Raw genomic sequence first — 15,048 nt, forward strand, 5'->3', positions numbered from 1 at the left:
ACTATATAAAAAGGAGAGGTATGGTAATCTTACCTCTCCTGTGGTGAAGTAGTACATGCAGCAATCAAAAACTCGATTGAGATTTTCAAGAGTTTATTGCACAAAAGGTTCAGACAACGCGTTTCTCGGGTATCTTCCGCTACATCAGGTCAATAAAAAACATCAAAAAGTGCCTCTTAGGCGAAATGTATTAGACTTGAGCGCCTTAATGGGCCTGGTTTTTATTTTGTTGTGTGATTTGATTGGAAAAAACGTGGTCTGAGTTTACCACAATACACATGGTCTATTAGCTAGTGTAGCTGTCTGTCATCTCATATGATTATGAGGGTGAGGTTAAGGCAATGAGGTTAAGGCAAAAAGCACAAAGCCGAAAAAAGCATGACAGAAATAAGGCTTCTTCCCAGGCTGTCGTGATTACTGTATGTCATGGCCTGTATATTTGGAGAGCCTTCATATTTAGAAGCAACTCATGTAATCTGGGCAGCTTCCACCTTCAGAGAGGTCCTAGCAGTCCTAAGAACTCAGAGAGTTCTACAGAATTATGTTGGAGGCATCTCCAGTATGCACTGTCCACTTCAAATTGGGAAAGTCTCTGTAGCTCCACCGGACACAAAGCTCAATTTTAGGGAGCAAATTCTCCTATGAGAGTCTGTGTGTGTATACTGAAATTATTAATCACAAGCTAACTTGTCCAACACAATCCATCTGGTTTACTAAGCTTTTTCACAGCTGTAGAACAAAGAAGATTATAACTGATCAAACAAACCTGGAATAGATTTATTATAGCTTGTCTACAATTAGGCTTAGCGCCTGCTAGCAGTGCTTGTCAATTGCACTGCACCAGTGGAACCCTATAGGCATGGTTCCAAAGCAGTGTTGCAATTGCTGAGCGAGCGATCCCAAAAGAACCGCCTGCTGCAATTTTGCGATTTACCCGGAGCAATTCTTATGCAAGGCAATGAGAGCCTTTCTTGATCGCTTCGGAAATCGCTTTAATGGGTGCCTGGCGCTAGGCTCGGTTCACACTACAACGCAAAATGGACAAATCGCAAAGAATCAAAAGAACAGTTGAACTGAATGTATGTTTTAATAGGATCCATTCACACGTGTTACCCTGCAACAGGTAACCGCAATGCAAAAATGTAACCTGCATGATTTTTCTAGTCAGCTGATGTGTTTCCCACAGAAACCTGTGGTGGAAACGCATCTTCTCTGGACTCCAAGTGTACCACAAGACACCATTGGAACACACACTGCTTTGTTCCCTCCAGTTGGCGGTTGATGTGAACTGAGCCTTAGCGTTCTCCAACCTCGGAGGGCTTTAGTAAATGTGTCCATGTGTTTCTTCCTAGGTACATTTGGGCAGGCAGACCCCTGGGAGGTTTTCACACCAGCCTCATGGAAGCATCCAATGGTACCTTACGAGATCCTCATTGATCCAGAGAGTATGCCGGTACATGCAGCCCTGGATGGAGCTGCAGATGAACTGGAAGAACATCCTGACCAACAGAAAGCGGAGAGAAGAGAAACCGCAGATGTCAAGGTTTGTTGATGAATCAATTTGTCTGGCAAATAATTTGTCTTGTATGAACGCATTTAATTATTCACATTCTACTTATTCTACTATGTTCGATGAAACAAATGAGTGCAGTCCAAGCAAATCTTGCATCACAAGACACACCATGTAATATAATGGAATTACCAGGTATATGTACAGTTCAGGTACCACCGAGTTATTGAGTAACCTGCACTAAGCATTCTGCCCATAAAACGACATGTGCCTTGATCTTCATTCTTTGGAGGCTTCTTGCCTCTTGTCTAAATTGATTTCTTTACTCCTTCTCATCTATGTCTGATAAATCCACTATGTGTTCAAATTAGGAATAATTCATGAACAGAGTCCAGCAGAGCTCTGTTGCACACAGCCTGGCAATAACTGTAGGAAATGGTACATTTGCTGAGTGATTTAGGGGCAGGGCCGGATTACCAACCAGGCAACAAAAGCAGTTGCTTGGGGCCCCATTCAGAGTCAAAGGGGCCCCATCAGCACATAAACCAGCCCTCGCCATCCTGTCAGCGGTGGCTGGTTGGTATAATGGTTAAAGGGACTCTGAGCAGTGCAGTAACTATGGAAAGATGCATATCATTTTAAAGCTCTCTTTCTCCTCTTTCCAATGATATATAATAGGCTGCCCTATGCCTTTTAGTTTTTGCTATTTTCGCGATTGAAATTGCAGCCACAGGACGACTTTTCTCCAAAGTTGGCAGCTCGATTCAGCACAATGCAATGAAATACAAGGAACCCAGGGGGATATAATTACAAACATCATGCTGGTAGGTGTGAGGATGTAATTAATTAGTTGTGGGTATGCTTAAAGGCATATCCACAGGCACTGCTCGGAGTCCCTTTAAGGGCTCTGCCTCGGACACAGGAGACCAGGGTTCGAATCTCGGCTCTGCCTGTTCAGTAAGTCAGCACCTATTCAGTAGGAGACCTTAGGCAAGTCTCTCTAACACTGCTACTGCCTATAGGGCACGTCCTAGTGGCTGCAGCTCTGGCGCTTTCAGTCCGCCAGGAGAAAAGCGCAATATAAATGTTATTTGTCTTGTCTTGTCAAATGATGCCGTGCGCTGCTGATTGTCTTCAGAGCCAGGCTCTCCTCCTAGGTCCTCCTCCTGCTACTGTGCGCTCTGCCGCTGCCCACTCCGCCTTCCCTTCCCACAGAGAACCACAGCTGCAGCAAGAATGATAGCAGCAGATGGCAAACGCTCACTCACCTATCCATGATCCAAGCGATAGAGATCCCGTCATCTAAAACCCATCTGTCTCTTCTACAGTGCAGCCGCACGCTCTGAACTTCCTGATTCTCAGATCAGACAGGAAGTATGAAGTAGTAATATTAGTAGTAACAGAGCGGCAGCACTCTAGAGGAGACAGATGGGCTCCGGATGACGGGACCTCTATTGCTTGGATCGCAATAGGTGAATGTGAGTCATCTGGTGCTGTCATTCTCCCCCGCTGCGGCTGCCTTCTCTTCTGGACTATCGTATTCACTGGGATTGAGGCTGCATGGTGGCTGTCTAGTTTGGCAGGAAATCGGTTGTTCCGTGGCGGGGGTGGTTATGTAATTCTGTCTGGGGAACGGCTTCCGGTTTGGTGGTGTCCAGAGCTTTCTGCTATTGCCAGGCTGGAGATGCAGGGGTAAAGTGCTGCTGCTGTGATATCTGGCGCCCTCTTCACAGGGGTGCCCCAGCCCCTGAGTGCAAATGTCCCAGCCATTCATCTCTCACTCTGCATTTTTCCGCTGCTATACCCTGCATTGTGCACCCACAGAGGAAAGCAGGCTGTTGCCCATAGCAACCAGTAGCTCGGCTGCCCCGGTGTGTGCAGCATGTTGCTGTGCAGCTGCATCTTCTGATTCTATTACGACATGAAGGGGGGCCCAAATCAGTCACTTTGCTTAGGGCCCCATTTAGCCTTAATCCGGCTCGGTTTAGGGGTGTCTAGGTTAAGTTGTGTAAGGAAATTATATAATAGCTGGTTTGCATAACAATGATAATGGTGCCTGTATAGACACACACACTCCATTCAGCTTACTGGCATGCACTGTGCTGAGTGGAGGAATGTTAGGCCTTCTCCTGCATAGAAATAAGATATCTTCCAGATGTAAAACATCCAGCAGGGTAGAGGATGCCTATATAGACATTACATCGACCATTGTTGGTTCCAGCAACAGTAATCTAATGCCTGTAAAAGAATTTAGTGAAAATATAGAGTTACAAATATCTTTTCTCAGCAGGGCTTTGGAGTTGGTAGATAAATCCTTCAACTCAGACTCCTCAGTTTCTGGCCTGACTCCTCTGCAGGGATGGTCAGTGAGATGCAAATTAGTTCAAGTTCGGCGAGATAGAAAACAGACCAATCTAATCCTGCAGTGGCAGCAACCTGGTGCCAAGGTTTTACAAAAAATAAAGAATGTGAGATAAAACAAATAAAGACTATACTTTATTTGGGTAGTAAATCATCTAAATGTATTAGATAGTTTTACATCAGCAGTTATTCAGAACATTTTGATGCTGCGTATGGTTAATTTAGCTCATTTTGTGCACTGATCATTATTTTATAATGTTCCTAAATTCTGTGACAGAATGAAATCAGCTACAGTGTGAAGCCGCCACAGCTCACTGTCACCGAGGAAGACATTCAAGAGGAAATTAACAAGCAGGACCTAAACCAGGAACATGGAAAGTGGTGAGGAGGGTGCCTGGGATTCTGTAATGTGATGCACAATTCAGTTTGTTTATCAGTTATACTAAGTGATTGCTTCCAAATATACTAAAATGGCCACAAATTTCCTGATCTGTAAAGCAACTATCATTCCTTTCTGATTTTGCTTCCCTACCAAACAAAGAATGAGATTCCATCGTCTTTCTGTTGCTTATAAACCACCTTCACAGCGGAGGAGAGCACAGTTAATAACGTACACTAAAATCAGTCATGTTTAAAGAGAAACCATAACCAAGGATTGAACTTCATCCCAACCCATTTTCTCAAGAGAAATATTTTCCTTTTCTCAAACGGATCATCAGAGGGCACTGTATGGCTGATATTGTGGTGGAACCCCTTCGACAGTGTGATGTCAGGACTATAGTGCTGACATCACACTGTGGGAGCCTTGTTGCATTGTGGGAAATAACAGCTGTTTCCAACTGCCAAAATGCATCATCTCTTTTCCACATTCATCACCTGCCAGCAGTAAAAATGTCATCATGTGATAAATGCAGAATGTAAATCAGGGAGAGGAAAGATTTTACAATGGGCAAACACTGACTAAATCATTTATACATAATTATTGTAAAAATGAAGCACTTTTTTCATTGTTATTTTCACTGCAGGTCCTCTTAAAAAATATTCAAACTTAAAGCGTATGCCCCATTCCCTATCTGTCCTCTACAGCTGTAAAATATGTTAGATTCTATTACAGTTTAAGCAAACCTGAAAAAAAAAACGTATGATATAATGTATTGTTTTATAATACAGGTAATGAATAGAACATCAGTAGCAATGAAAATAGTCTCTTATTTTTATTCTCATTCATATAGCTTTTGATTTATAACATTGCATCATACTGTCATATTTGCAGTTTACAAACCATACTCTGTATTTTAAACTATTAAACAGAGCAGAGCTAATGACCCTTTGAACTTTCCTGCATTAAAAACTTAAACAAGAAACATTGAGTGGCAGTTTGAGATAAGTGCTTCAGAAAACAGGACTGTCAACTCAAGTAGGGTCAGAGAGCTCAGAGAAGCTCTTTTGCATAGATGACAACGAAAATTTGTTAACTCTGCCTGTACTGGAAAACAATAGGAGACTCTTTTTTTTTTTTTCCTACTAATGTTCTATTTGTTAGCTGTACTATATACACAATTCATTATCTCGTAAGTTTATTTTTGCTTCAGGTTTGCTTTACGGTTCGTACACACATTAGATAAATGTCGGCACTCACAAATGAGCAATGTCACTCAAATAGTCAAATTACATTTGAAAACAAAGAAAACCTTGAGAATCCATGATGAGATGGACTAGTCCAAAACCTGTCAATTTTATTCACTGGAGTCAACCTTTAAGCATATTTGACTACGGTTTTCTTCAATCGGGCACCCTGTATCACTATTCCCACAACCTCCTTTCATTTCATACAAATCTATATCATGCACTAATGACATTTAACCTCCCCGGCGTTCTATTGAGATCGCCAGGGAGGCTGCGGGAGGGTTTTTTTTTAATAAAAAAAAAACTATTTCATGCAGCCAACTGAAAGTTGGCTGCATGAAAGCCCACTAGAGGGCGCTCCGGAGGCGTTCTTCCGATCGCCTCCGGCGCCCAGAATAAACAAGGAAGGCCGCAATGAGCGGCCTTCCTTGTTTTGCTTAGATCGTCGCCATAGCGACGAGCGGAGTGACGTCATGGACGTCAGCCGACGTCCTGACGTCAGCCGCCTCCGATCCAGCCCTTAGCGCTGGCCGGAACTTTTTGTTCCGGCTGCGCAGGGCTCAGGCGGCTGGGGGGACCCTCTTTCGCCGCTGCTTGCGGCGAATCGCCGCAGAGCGGCGGCGATCAGGCAGCACACGCGGCTGGCAAAGTGCCGGCTGCGTGTGCTGCACTTTATTTGAAGAAAATCGGCCCAGCAGGGCCTGAGCGGCAGCCTCCGGCGGTGATGGACGAGCTGAGCTCATCCATACCGCTCAGGAGGTTAAAGAGAGTCTGAAGCGAGAATAAATCTCGCTTCAGAGCTCATATTCAGCAGGGGCATGTGTGCTCCTGCTAAAACGCCGCTATCCCGCGGCTAAACGGGGGTCCCTTACCTCCCAAATCCCCTCCGTTCTTTGCGGGGATCTCTTCCGCATAGAGGCAGGGCTAACCGCCGCAGCCCTGCCTCACGCGCGTCTGTCAGCACGTATCTCCGCCTCTCCCCTGCCCCTCTCAGTCTTCCTTCACTGAGAGGCACGGGGGAGAGGCGGCGATGCGCCGCTGATAGATGCGCTGAGAGGCAGGGCTGCAGCAGTTAGCCCTGCCTCAACAGCAGCAAAATCTACGACCAAGTTGGACGTAGATTTTGCAGGGGGGGATTTGGGGGGTAAGGGACCCCCGTTTAGCCGCTAGCGGCTGATAGCGGCGTTTTAGCAGGGGCACACATGCCCCTGCTGAATATAAGCACTGAAGCGAGATTTATTCTCACTTCAGTGTCTCTTTAAAATTGCCCCAAAAAGTTGTATTCATTTCATGTATTCATTACATATCTATTTGTGCAGTTTCCTGCTGGCATGGGGATAAAGGGGCTGACAGTATGTTTCATGCTTAGGATACTATAATGGCCAGAATCAGCCATAATACGTGTATAACACTTTATTCTGCAGGTTGCGCCATGAGAAATACAAGATCTCGCACAAGCCACTGGATCACGGTGGACCAACTGCTTTCCACACCCTCCAGTACTTTGACATTGAGAAGAATCCAGTTACGTTTGAAAAACCAGACCTGGCAGCTGCTGTCCCTGATCCTTTCCAGAGCTACCTGTCCTCCTGATGAGGAACCAGACAATATTTCATAGGATGCTGCTAATATGGACAAGCGATATCTAGGTCTGTTCAAGAGGTGCCTCACCAGAGAAGATTCAGCTGGACTTCATAATAAGCTTTATAATAAGGAATTCAATCCCTTTTTAAAGGCCACAAAAGCAGAGTGATCGACGGCATACCTGTTATATGAGCCACATGTGCTAGGAACTGCAGTACAACTCAATTCTCTTCCCTGTGTATTCAGTTGCTGAGTGGGTGGGTCAGTCCGGTGTGACCATGTGACATGACTAGCAGAAGGAACAATTGATCCCAGAATACATTTACCAGAATCCCATCATTACAGTAAAAAAAAAAATTGGTGGTATTTCACAAAACTTATCTCATTAATTATATTGTTACCTATTTTAATTACATTTTCAGTTTTCAAGCTGTAAAAAAAAACACTCAAATTAACTTGTTCTTGATTAGCTTAACTTAGTCATTACTTTTCTTAGCACTTTTGTTTGTTGTGGGCTTAAAGCAGACTTGAAGTGAGGAAACTCACTTTAGGTTAGATACATACCTGTAGAGCGACGGTTCTGGGTACCAGAGACTTCCTAGTCCTTGGTCCATTCCTGTGTCATCCTCAGTTGAAGTTATGCACCCAGCTAGGTCTTTGGTACTCCTCATAAGGACTTCAGAACTACTTGGTCCTTGAGTAGTTCTGAAGACAAGCACATTTGTACTGCACCTTCACAAGCTCGGACTTGCAGAATGGATGTATCAGTCTTTAGAACTACTTAATTCCGCAGGCTTCCCGAAGAATACCGAAAACCCAGCTGGTTGCTTAACTTCAACTAGTAAGGAACAGCAGACAGGATGGACTGAGGAGAATCTATGGAATCCTGAGCCATCCCTCTAGCTAGGGAAGTATTAAACCTGAAGTGAGGTTCAATTTAAAACATTTTACATGTATAAAAAATAGACAAAAAAAGAGAAAAGTTTTGTGAATCAACTCTAAGCGTCTTGTATAAGGAGTGGGGACATAGTCATCCACAGGAAGTGCATAGTGAGCACTGCAAGACCTCATCTCTGCTAACCGGAAACTAACAGATTTTACAGATCTTAATTCAGGATGGATTGGTGCACAGCTGCAGCAAGCACAGCTACACAAATATTTATTTTATTTTTTCACTTTAAAGTTTGATTCCTAAGAAAATTAATGACACACATTTACTCAAGTCCAGCTCAACTCAAAATTGAACAAGGCAAAGTCTGAAAACAGTCATATCAAAGAGGCCAAGAATGATATCAGTTGGAGTCCAATGTAAATGTTATACGGTTCACAATTGTTTACATTCTGATGGAGTCTGACACGTAGCACTGGATTTATTTCATGAAGGAGAAGAGCCGTGTACACTAACATTACATTAAGTACATTTAACCCAGAGCAGCAACTGTGCTATTGCTGTGCTGCTGCCCTGACTACATTTTGGCTGCAGCAACACAGGATCATCCACCAGGCAACCTAGGCAGGTGTTTGGGGCCTAGTGGGTGTCAAGGGGCCCACCTGCCACTTTTTTTTTACCTCTTTTCGATTCAGCTTACCAAAGGGACCACAAGGGGGCCCCAAATCTACTACCAAGAGTAGGGCCCCATTACATCTTAATCCATCAGTGAGCATCATCATTCTTTGCACCTATCTTCTCTGGAGGAAATCTGAACCGAGAGGAAGGAGGATGTTGTCACTCCGGAATCCTCTTTGGAAATGCTGCTTGCCTTGCTTTGTGCGGCTTCTGTGCTGGTAAAGCTTTCTGAAGCACTTCCTCACAACTTGTATACAGATCAGATGTCCAATTTCACTGGCTGCATCCTTGGTCCAGCTGTGTGCCTGAAAAATGACTGAGGCCAAAGATCAGCAGGATAACCAGAAAACGGGCCTGTTCCAAAAGAAACAAAGATGGCAGCCTCCAAATTCCAGCCAACTCAGGAACCCACTTATTCAAAGGATTTAAAGCATTTTTAAACAGTTTTTGTTTCTCATTTAGCATCTGCATTGAAAGACTGTTATAAAGAGCGCATCTGCTGCTGTAAGTTGTGAGCCTGATTTACTAAGTGCCAGAAAGCTCAGGTGTGGTTCCTTGCTGTGCCTCTGCAGGCGTTTGTGTTTACCTGTGTCCACAGTGCTCACTTGTTGCATAAGATGTACTGCAGTAAAGAGCAGAAATTCTAGAATTCCAGCATGACCTAAACATCAGATTTATTTTTTATTTATATGCCTTAAATACATTTTTTAAAAACTATCACTTCTGTGTTATTTTTTTATTATTATTATTATTGTTGTTTAGTTTTTAAATGTTTACTGAAATTGAAAACCAAGGGCCTGATTCACAAAGCGGTGCAAACACTTTGCACGCCTGTGAAAAGCCCTTTATCACGCCTAAACTTAGTTTAGGCGTGATCTGAAGGAATTCGCGCGAACTCCCGCGCGCAAAGTTTTGCGCGCGTAGCGCGGTGCGCTACGCGCACCGTGCTTCGCGCGAAGTGCCCATTAAGCCCTATGGGACTTCGCGCGAGTTAGAGCACAAAGCGGTGATAACTTTGCTGGTGCAAAGGTTATCACGCCTAAAGTCTTTTAGGCGTGATAACTGAGTTATCACCGCTTTGTGAATCGAGCCCCAAGTCTTTTTGCACATTTTGTGCAATGTGCCTTCTTAAAACAAATGGTATTTGTGATAATTCAGCTTTATGTGAGCTACTGTGGTTTCCCACAATGCATCACTACTGAATATGCAAAGTATCTCTTTTTGGATTATTACAGAATAAAAACTAGATTAGCTCTAACTCCAAAGAGAACGTATTTTTATTTGTAATAACAGCAAAAATCAGACAGGAACGCAAGCAACACTGAACCATGTAAAGAATATAAACTGCGTTAAAGGGGCGAGCGCTGTAATAACAGCGCAGGAGATTAGGGCGCAGCCGGCGCCACCATAGAACGTAATAGGAATTACGGCTATAGCAGGCACAGGGAGTAACTTCGGCGCCGTCAGAAGACGGAATGAAGTTACTTTTAAAACGCTGCCAGCAAATTACACCATTCCCCCACTATCCACATAGACCTGGAGGGGGAATAGTAATTAACGCCGCCAGAACTTGTGCAGCATCAGGATAAGCCGTATATCGGCTATATCCTGCGGGGCGAGTTCTCTCGTATACTTAAAGGGAACCTTGACTGAAAAGGGATATGGATGTTTCCTTTTAAACAATACCAGTTGCTTGTCAGTCCTGGTGAGCTGTTTGGCTGCAGTAGTGGCTGAATCACACACCTGAAACAAACATTCAGCTAATCCAGTCTGACTTCAGTCAGAGCACCTGATCATGCATAATGCAATACATCACATGCATTGCATTACACTCAACTCATCGTGCGTAACACTTTACCTACTTTATTCTGCTTAACACAGTTTATTGCGTACACTCCATAGGCCTTTATCCAATTAACTTATTCTCCCAAGTTTTTTTTTTTCATCTCATCTAAAAAATAACTTTTAAGCACTTGAAATATAAACTATATATTTTTTTTACCTACATTATAGTACTTTTTCACTTTCTGAGTCTTTTCTTGCATAGTGGCATCTTTAAAGGTATTTTATTGGTAAAAATGTAGCCACGGTGAGAGTACCTGGTTAGTGCCAATACTGCCAAAACGATAAGCGCTCACACAGGATTGGGACAGACTTGCTTTAACCCTCTTGCTGTTCCAATTATTTCGGCAAGGGGGCGGCGCAGCACTTTTTTTTTTTTTTAAATTTATGTAGCTAGCCTGGCGCTATCTACATGATAGCCGCTGACAAGTGGCATCCCCCTACATACCGCGGCGGGGCGGGATGACGTCACCGACGCCATGGAAGTCAGAGGGAATCCCAATCTACCCCTCAGCGCTGCATGGCACTGATTGGCCAGGCTGCGCAAGGGGTCTGGGGGGGGGGGGGGGGGGCGGCGCAGCGCGTAGCAGTGATCGAGATATGCACGCAGCTAGCAAAGTGCTAGCTGCGTGCAATAAAAAAAAAGTGAAAATCGGCCCTGAGAAATCCTCCTGCGCAGGTTACCCCGAGCTGAGCTTGGGATAACCGGCAAGGAAGTTAAATGCCCCTTGAGCAGCTCCTTAGCAGGGATAGTTGTGAAAGATCTAGTGAGAAAGAGGAGCGCTCTGTGGTGCATGAAATCCAACTAGCAGCGGCTGCAGCGTCCTGACTCCTGATGTACTGGGTTTCATCGGCGTGGGTGGGTCCTACCTCCTTTGTTCCTCCGTCATTACGCGTTTCGGTGCTCTGCGCCTTTGTCAGATGGTGCTGCCGGCCACTGCGCTGTTTGGAGAGTGCCACACCGCTGGTTGATGAGCGTCCACTCCTACGAAAGTTGTTACATGCAAGTCTTTGGTCTTCTTTTCTGTAAGTGCATACCTGGTTAGTGATGCCTAAGCCTGTGATCAGCATTTAGTAAAGCTAGAATTCACAGTAACGCTGCATATTTTTTTGGTTTCCTATTTCAAAAGGTGGGTCTCCTCACTTCGTTGGGGTTAAGTTTTATTTATGCAGTTTATATCAAGAGCAAGCAGGACTCAGCACTCGATCTCAGGCATAAGAACCTCCTCAGCATTTATTCCTGTGGTCGATCAGCCACCTGTTCCGACGTCGGCACCTGCCATCACCAGTGGATGTACTCACGGGAAGGAGCAGGTCTCTATCAGTAGTGGGAAAAGAAACAATCCAGCCACTGTCCAAAATCTGTCCTTGACCGAACACCCCAGAGACGTGAAACTGCCGCTCTGTTTTCTCCTGTGCTTCCAACGGTTGATTTACATCCCTTTTGCATGGATGCAATTTCTATATATGGAGATTGTGCAATAAACACAGATTTTGGGCATTGTCCACATTTTTTTACCATATGTATTCCCAGTCTAATTAATCTAGTGAGTGCTGTACACATGTGGCGCTAGTCTAGAGGCTAGTGGTGTGTCGGTTGCTGTGGTACAAACATTTATTACCCCTCTACACTCAAAATACATTTTTGCTGAAGGCTGTAACATCTTCTCATCAGAATCTATGCAGCTACTCTGATACATCCCAAGAGCTGGATCATCTTGTGTGTGCCTTTTCCTCTGCTAGAAGCTGCTTCACCACGTACCGTTGTCCCTCATCACCCCTCCATAGCAACAGAACATGCTGCTCTTTACCTTGAACAGTTACCAGAGGGATCGAGTCTCAGTACCTATGGGCAACATTCATTGTGCCGGTATATGTGGCTTTAGGTTTACATCCTATTTCTGATTTACTTCCTATGGCTGCTAGACGAGCTATTTTGAGTGGCAAGAAAGACATTGGCTGCTTTGCTTTGTGGGGAAGGTTAGAACCTTATATTTTGCTCATGCCTACAGGCGCCTGATAATGGAAAGCGGGCTCACTCCCCTTCCCAAGTGCCTCCCTCCTTTCCTATGCAAAGTCTCAATTGGAGGATAAATGAGGTTACTCACCCAGCTCTCAGCATTCCATTGACTAGTTCTCCCTTCAGCTGAGGGCACCTCTAGCTATTTAGTATTATGTAGCCAGAGGTACACTCAGTATCGAGGGACACCAGTGGCTACGTACACCAGGCCAGCCAAAACGCTTGCAGTGCAGTTTGGTGGGTGTTTGTAAGTTTACGGAGGGCAAAGTCTGAGGTGCCAGAACATCTGTGCCTATAGGCTCCTGTGAGGTAAATCCAGGCCTGCTGTTAATAAAGGGAATAATATATGGTCCCTTCCATAAGCAAACCCTTTGCTAAGCTTGGCTTGCTATAGTGTGCCGTCATTCTCCTGTATCCATCCCCCCTCCTTTTCCTTTCCAATTTTCTCTAATATCTTAGATGGACTGGTTGATCTTATAATATCATCCAGTTAATGTATGACTATCTAATTAGCAGATTACAGGTTGTGGCCAGCTCTGCTTCTCTGAGGCGGGAGTCAGTCTGCTTGTGTGGCGTAAGCTCATAGCCCAATGTCTTATCCTGAGGTTAAACTAAATAAATGGGGGGGGGGGAACACAAATGTGATCACTAATAATTCCATCTAGTGCTCACATTTCTGTAATTTGAACTGAAGCAAAACTTCGAAGATGTCAGCCTCTGCCCCACTTCATCATGTTTTAAGTTCATGAACCGAAGTGCTTCTGTAAATTAACTCAGATATATAATAAACCCATTTTGGTAATATTGCCGTCTTGTTTTTTTGTATTTTTTTTAAACCATTGAAAGCATTTTAAAGATATGCTTTCATTTCTCTATAAATCAGTTTATGTGGCAAAAAGGACTACTTAGTTCCTGATTTCCATGTAGCTCCATTCTGAGTTAAGGTGGCCATACACTGGTTAATACGGCCAACAGACATGATGTGATCAGAGAGGGACCATCTGTTTGAATCCCTTCACCCACTACATACCGATTTTCAATCAATTTTAGCACAAAACCTTTGAAAATCTTTGCCTGTCAGGTCTCAGTGACCTCCCACCATCACCACCTTCACTCCTGCTTGTGTGATGTAATGCAGAGGTCAAACACTAGGGTCAGCGTAGAACCTACCTTGTGACCACTAGTAGCCTCTAGTATGCGGCTCCAAGCATTTGGAACGTCACACAAGTGTCACACGAAAGCTTAGCTTGCCATTGAATCGCAAATTAACGGCACTAGCGATGCGCTCCTGGTCCGCAACTAAACAAAATTTTCCATCCTGCATGATCAACTGAATCAACCTATTTTAGCCAGAAACTGGTCAGTCAGGAATAGTTTGCAGAATTAGCAGATTTAATCAAATGATCGAATCGGTTGGATATCGATGCTCAAAAATCTGTATGGCCACCTTAAAGCGGAACTGAAATAATTTAAAAAAAAAAAAAAAAACTTTCACTTACCTGAGGCTTCTGCCAGCCCCTTGCTGCCTTCCTGTCCTGCGCCGATCCTCCGTTCTCCCACCGCCAGCTACTTTCGGTTCGGTGGACTCAGCAACTGCACGCCCTGGGCCACTTGTATCTTTCTCCACAATAACATCCTGCACTAATAGTGCAGGATGCTAGAAATATACACGTGGCTCGGGGCACACAGGCGCAGTTGCCGTCGACTTGTAAGTCTACGGTACGACAGTACCGAAAGCAGCTGGCAGCATGAGAACAGAGAATCGTGGAGGACCGCTACGGGACAGGATGGCTGCAAAGGGCTGGAAGAAGCCCCAGGTAAGTGAAACTCTTTGTTTTGGTTTTTTACGATTTCAGTTCCGCTTTGAGGCAGAGGTATTAAGTCATTGCTTGTTGTTAATTAATAAATTAGCTTCTTGTACAACATAAATTGTGCTCAGTTTAGAGGTACAAACTGCCACCATGTAACTGAGAAAGACTGAGATGAGAGGGGTCATGTAATGCAATTATCATAAACAAAGTGTATAACTAGCAAGTCTCAGCATTTGATGGGAGGGAGGGAAGGCGACCGTTACATATTTTGGTACACTGCAGCCTTAATGTTCTGCTCATTTCAATTCATCTGGTTCTTTAAACAGACCTAAACTCTTGCACAGCAGACAAGGAAAACATAGTTGCAGACACATTCATTCTGTGGGTGTTTGGAGAAATTAGCCTGTTTAATTACCCCTTATCAGCAAGTGTAAATCAGGACTGTCAGCTAAGCCTTTGTTCTGTGCGAATATGTAAACACTGAAGGTTAACCTTTTCTGTGCTCCCAGGAATGTCCACGAAGTAAAAACTGCAGGTTTATTGGTAAAACACAGTAGATCTGTAGCGCAATGGACGGCAATGCAGATGGCGTACAATCACATTTTGCGCTCTAAACGTATGCCCATCTACATTTCATAATGTGAAAGAGGCCTTAGTCAGGCTGAATGGATAGTCAATGGGCAGCTATTGCATTGGGGTCATAGGGCCCTATTCTCCTTCACCAACA

The 15,048-nt window shown here is 44.2% G+C and overlaps 1 protein-coding gene across 1 annotated transcript in view; it reads left to right on the forward strand.

Annotated features, from left to right (window-relative positions):
• LOC137545617 (cilia- and flagella-associated protein 337-like) overlaps positions 1 to 9,365 on the forward strand; it is a 217,848-nt gene extending 208,483 nt beyond the window's left edge. The window contains exons 28-30 of the mRNA XM_068267032.1: positions 1,353 to 1,543; positions 4,149 to 4,252; positions 6,922 to 9,365. Of these exons, the coding sequence (XP_068123133.1) occupies positions 1,353 to 1,543; positions 4,149 to 4,252; positions 6,922 to 7,090 (464 nt within the window). The 3' untranslated portion in view covers positions 7,091 to 9,365. The remainder of the gene's footprint in view (positions 1 to 1,352; positions 1,544 to 4,148; positions 4,253 to 6,921) is intronic.
• Positions 9,366 to 15,048: the final 5,683 nt, after the last annotated feature.

This window comes from Hyperolius riggenbachi, chromosome 2 (genome assembly GCF_040937935.1).
Source record: "Hyperolius riggenbachi isolate aHypRig1 chromosome 2, aHypRig1.pri, whole genome shotgun sequence".
Classification (NCBI taxonomy): domain Eukaryota; kingdom Metazoa; phylum Chordata; class Amphibia; order Anura; family Hyperoliidae; genus Hyperolius; species Hyperolius riggenbachi.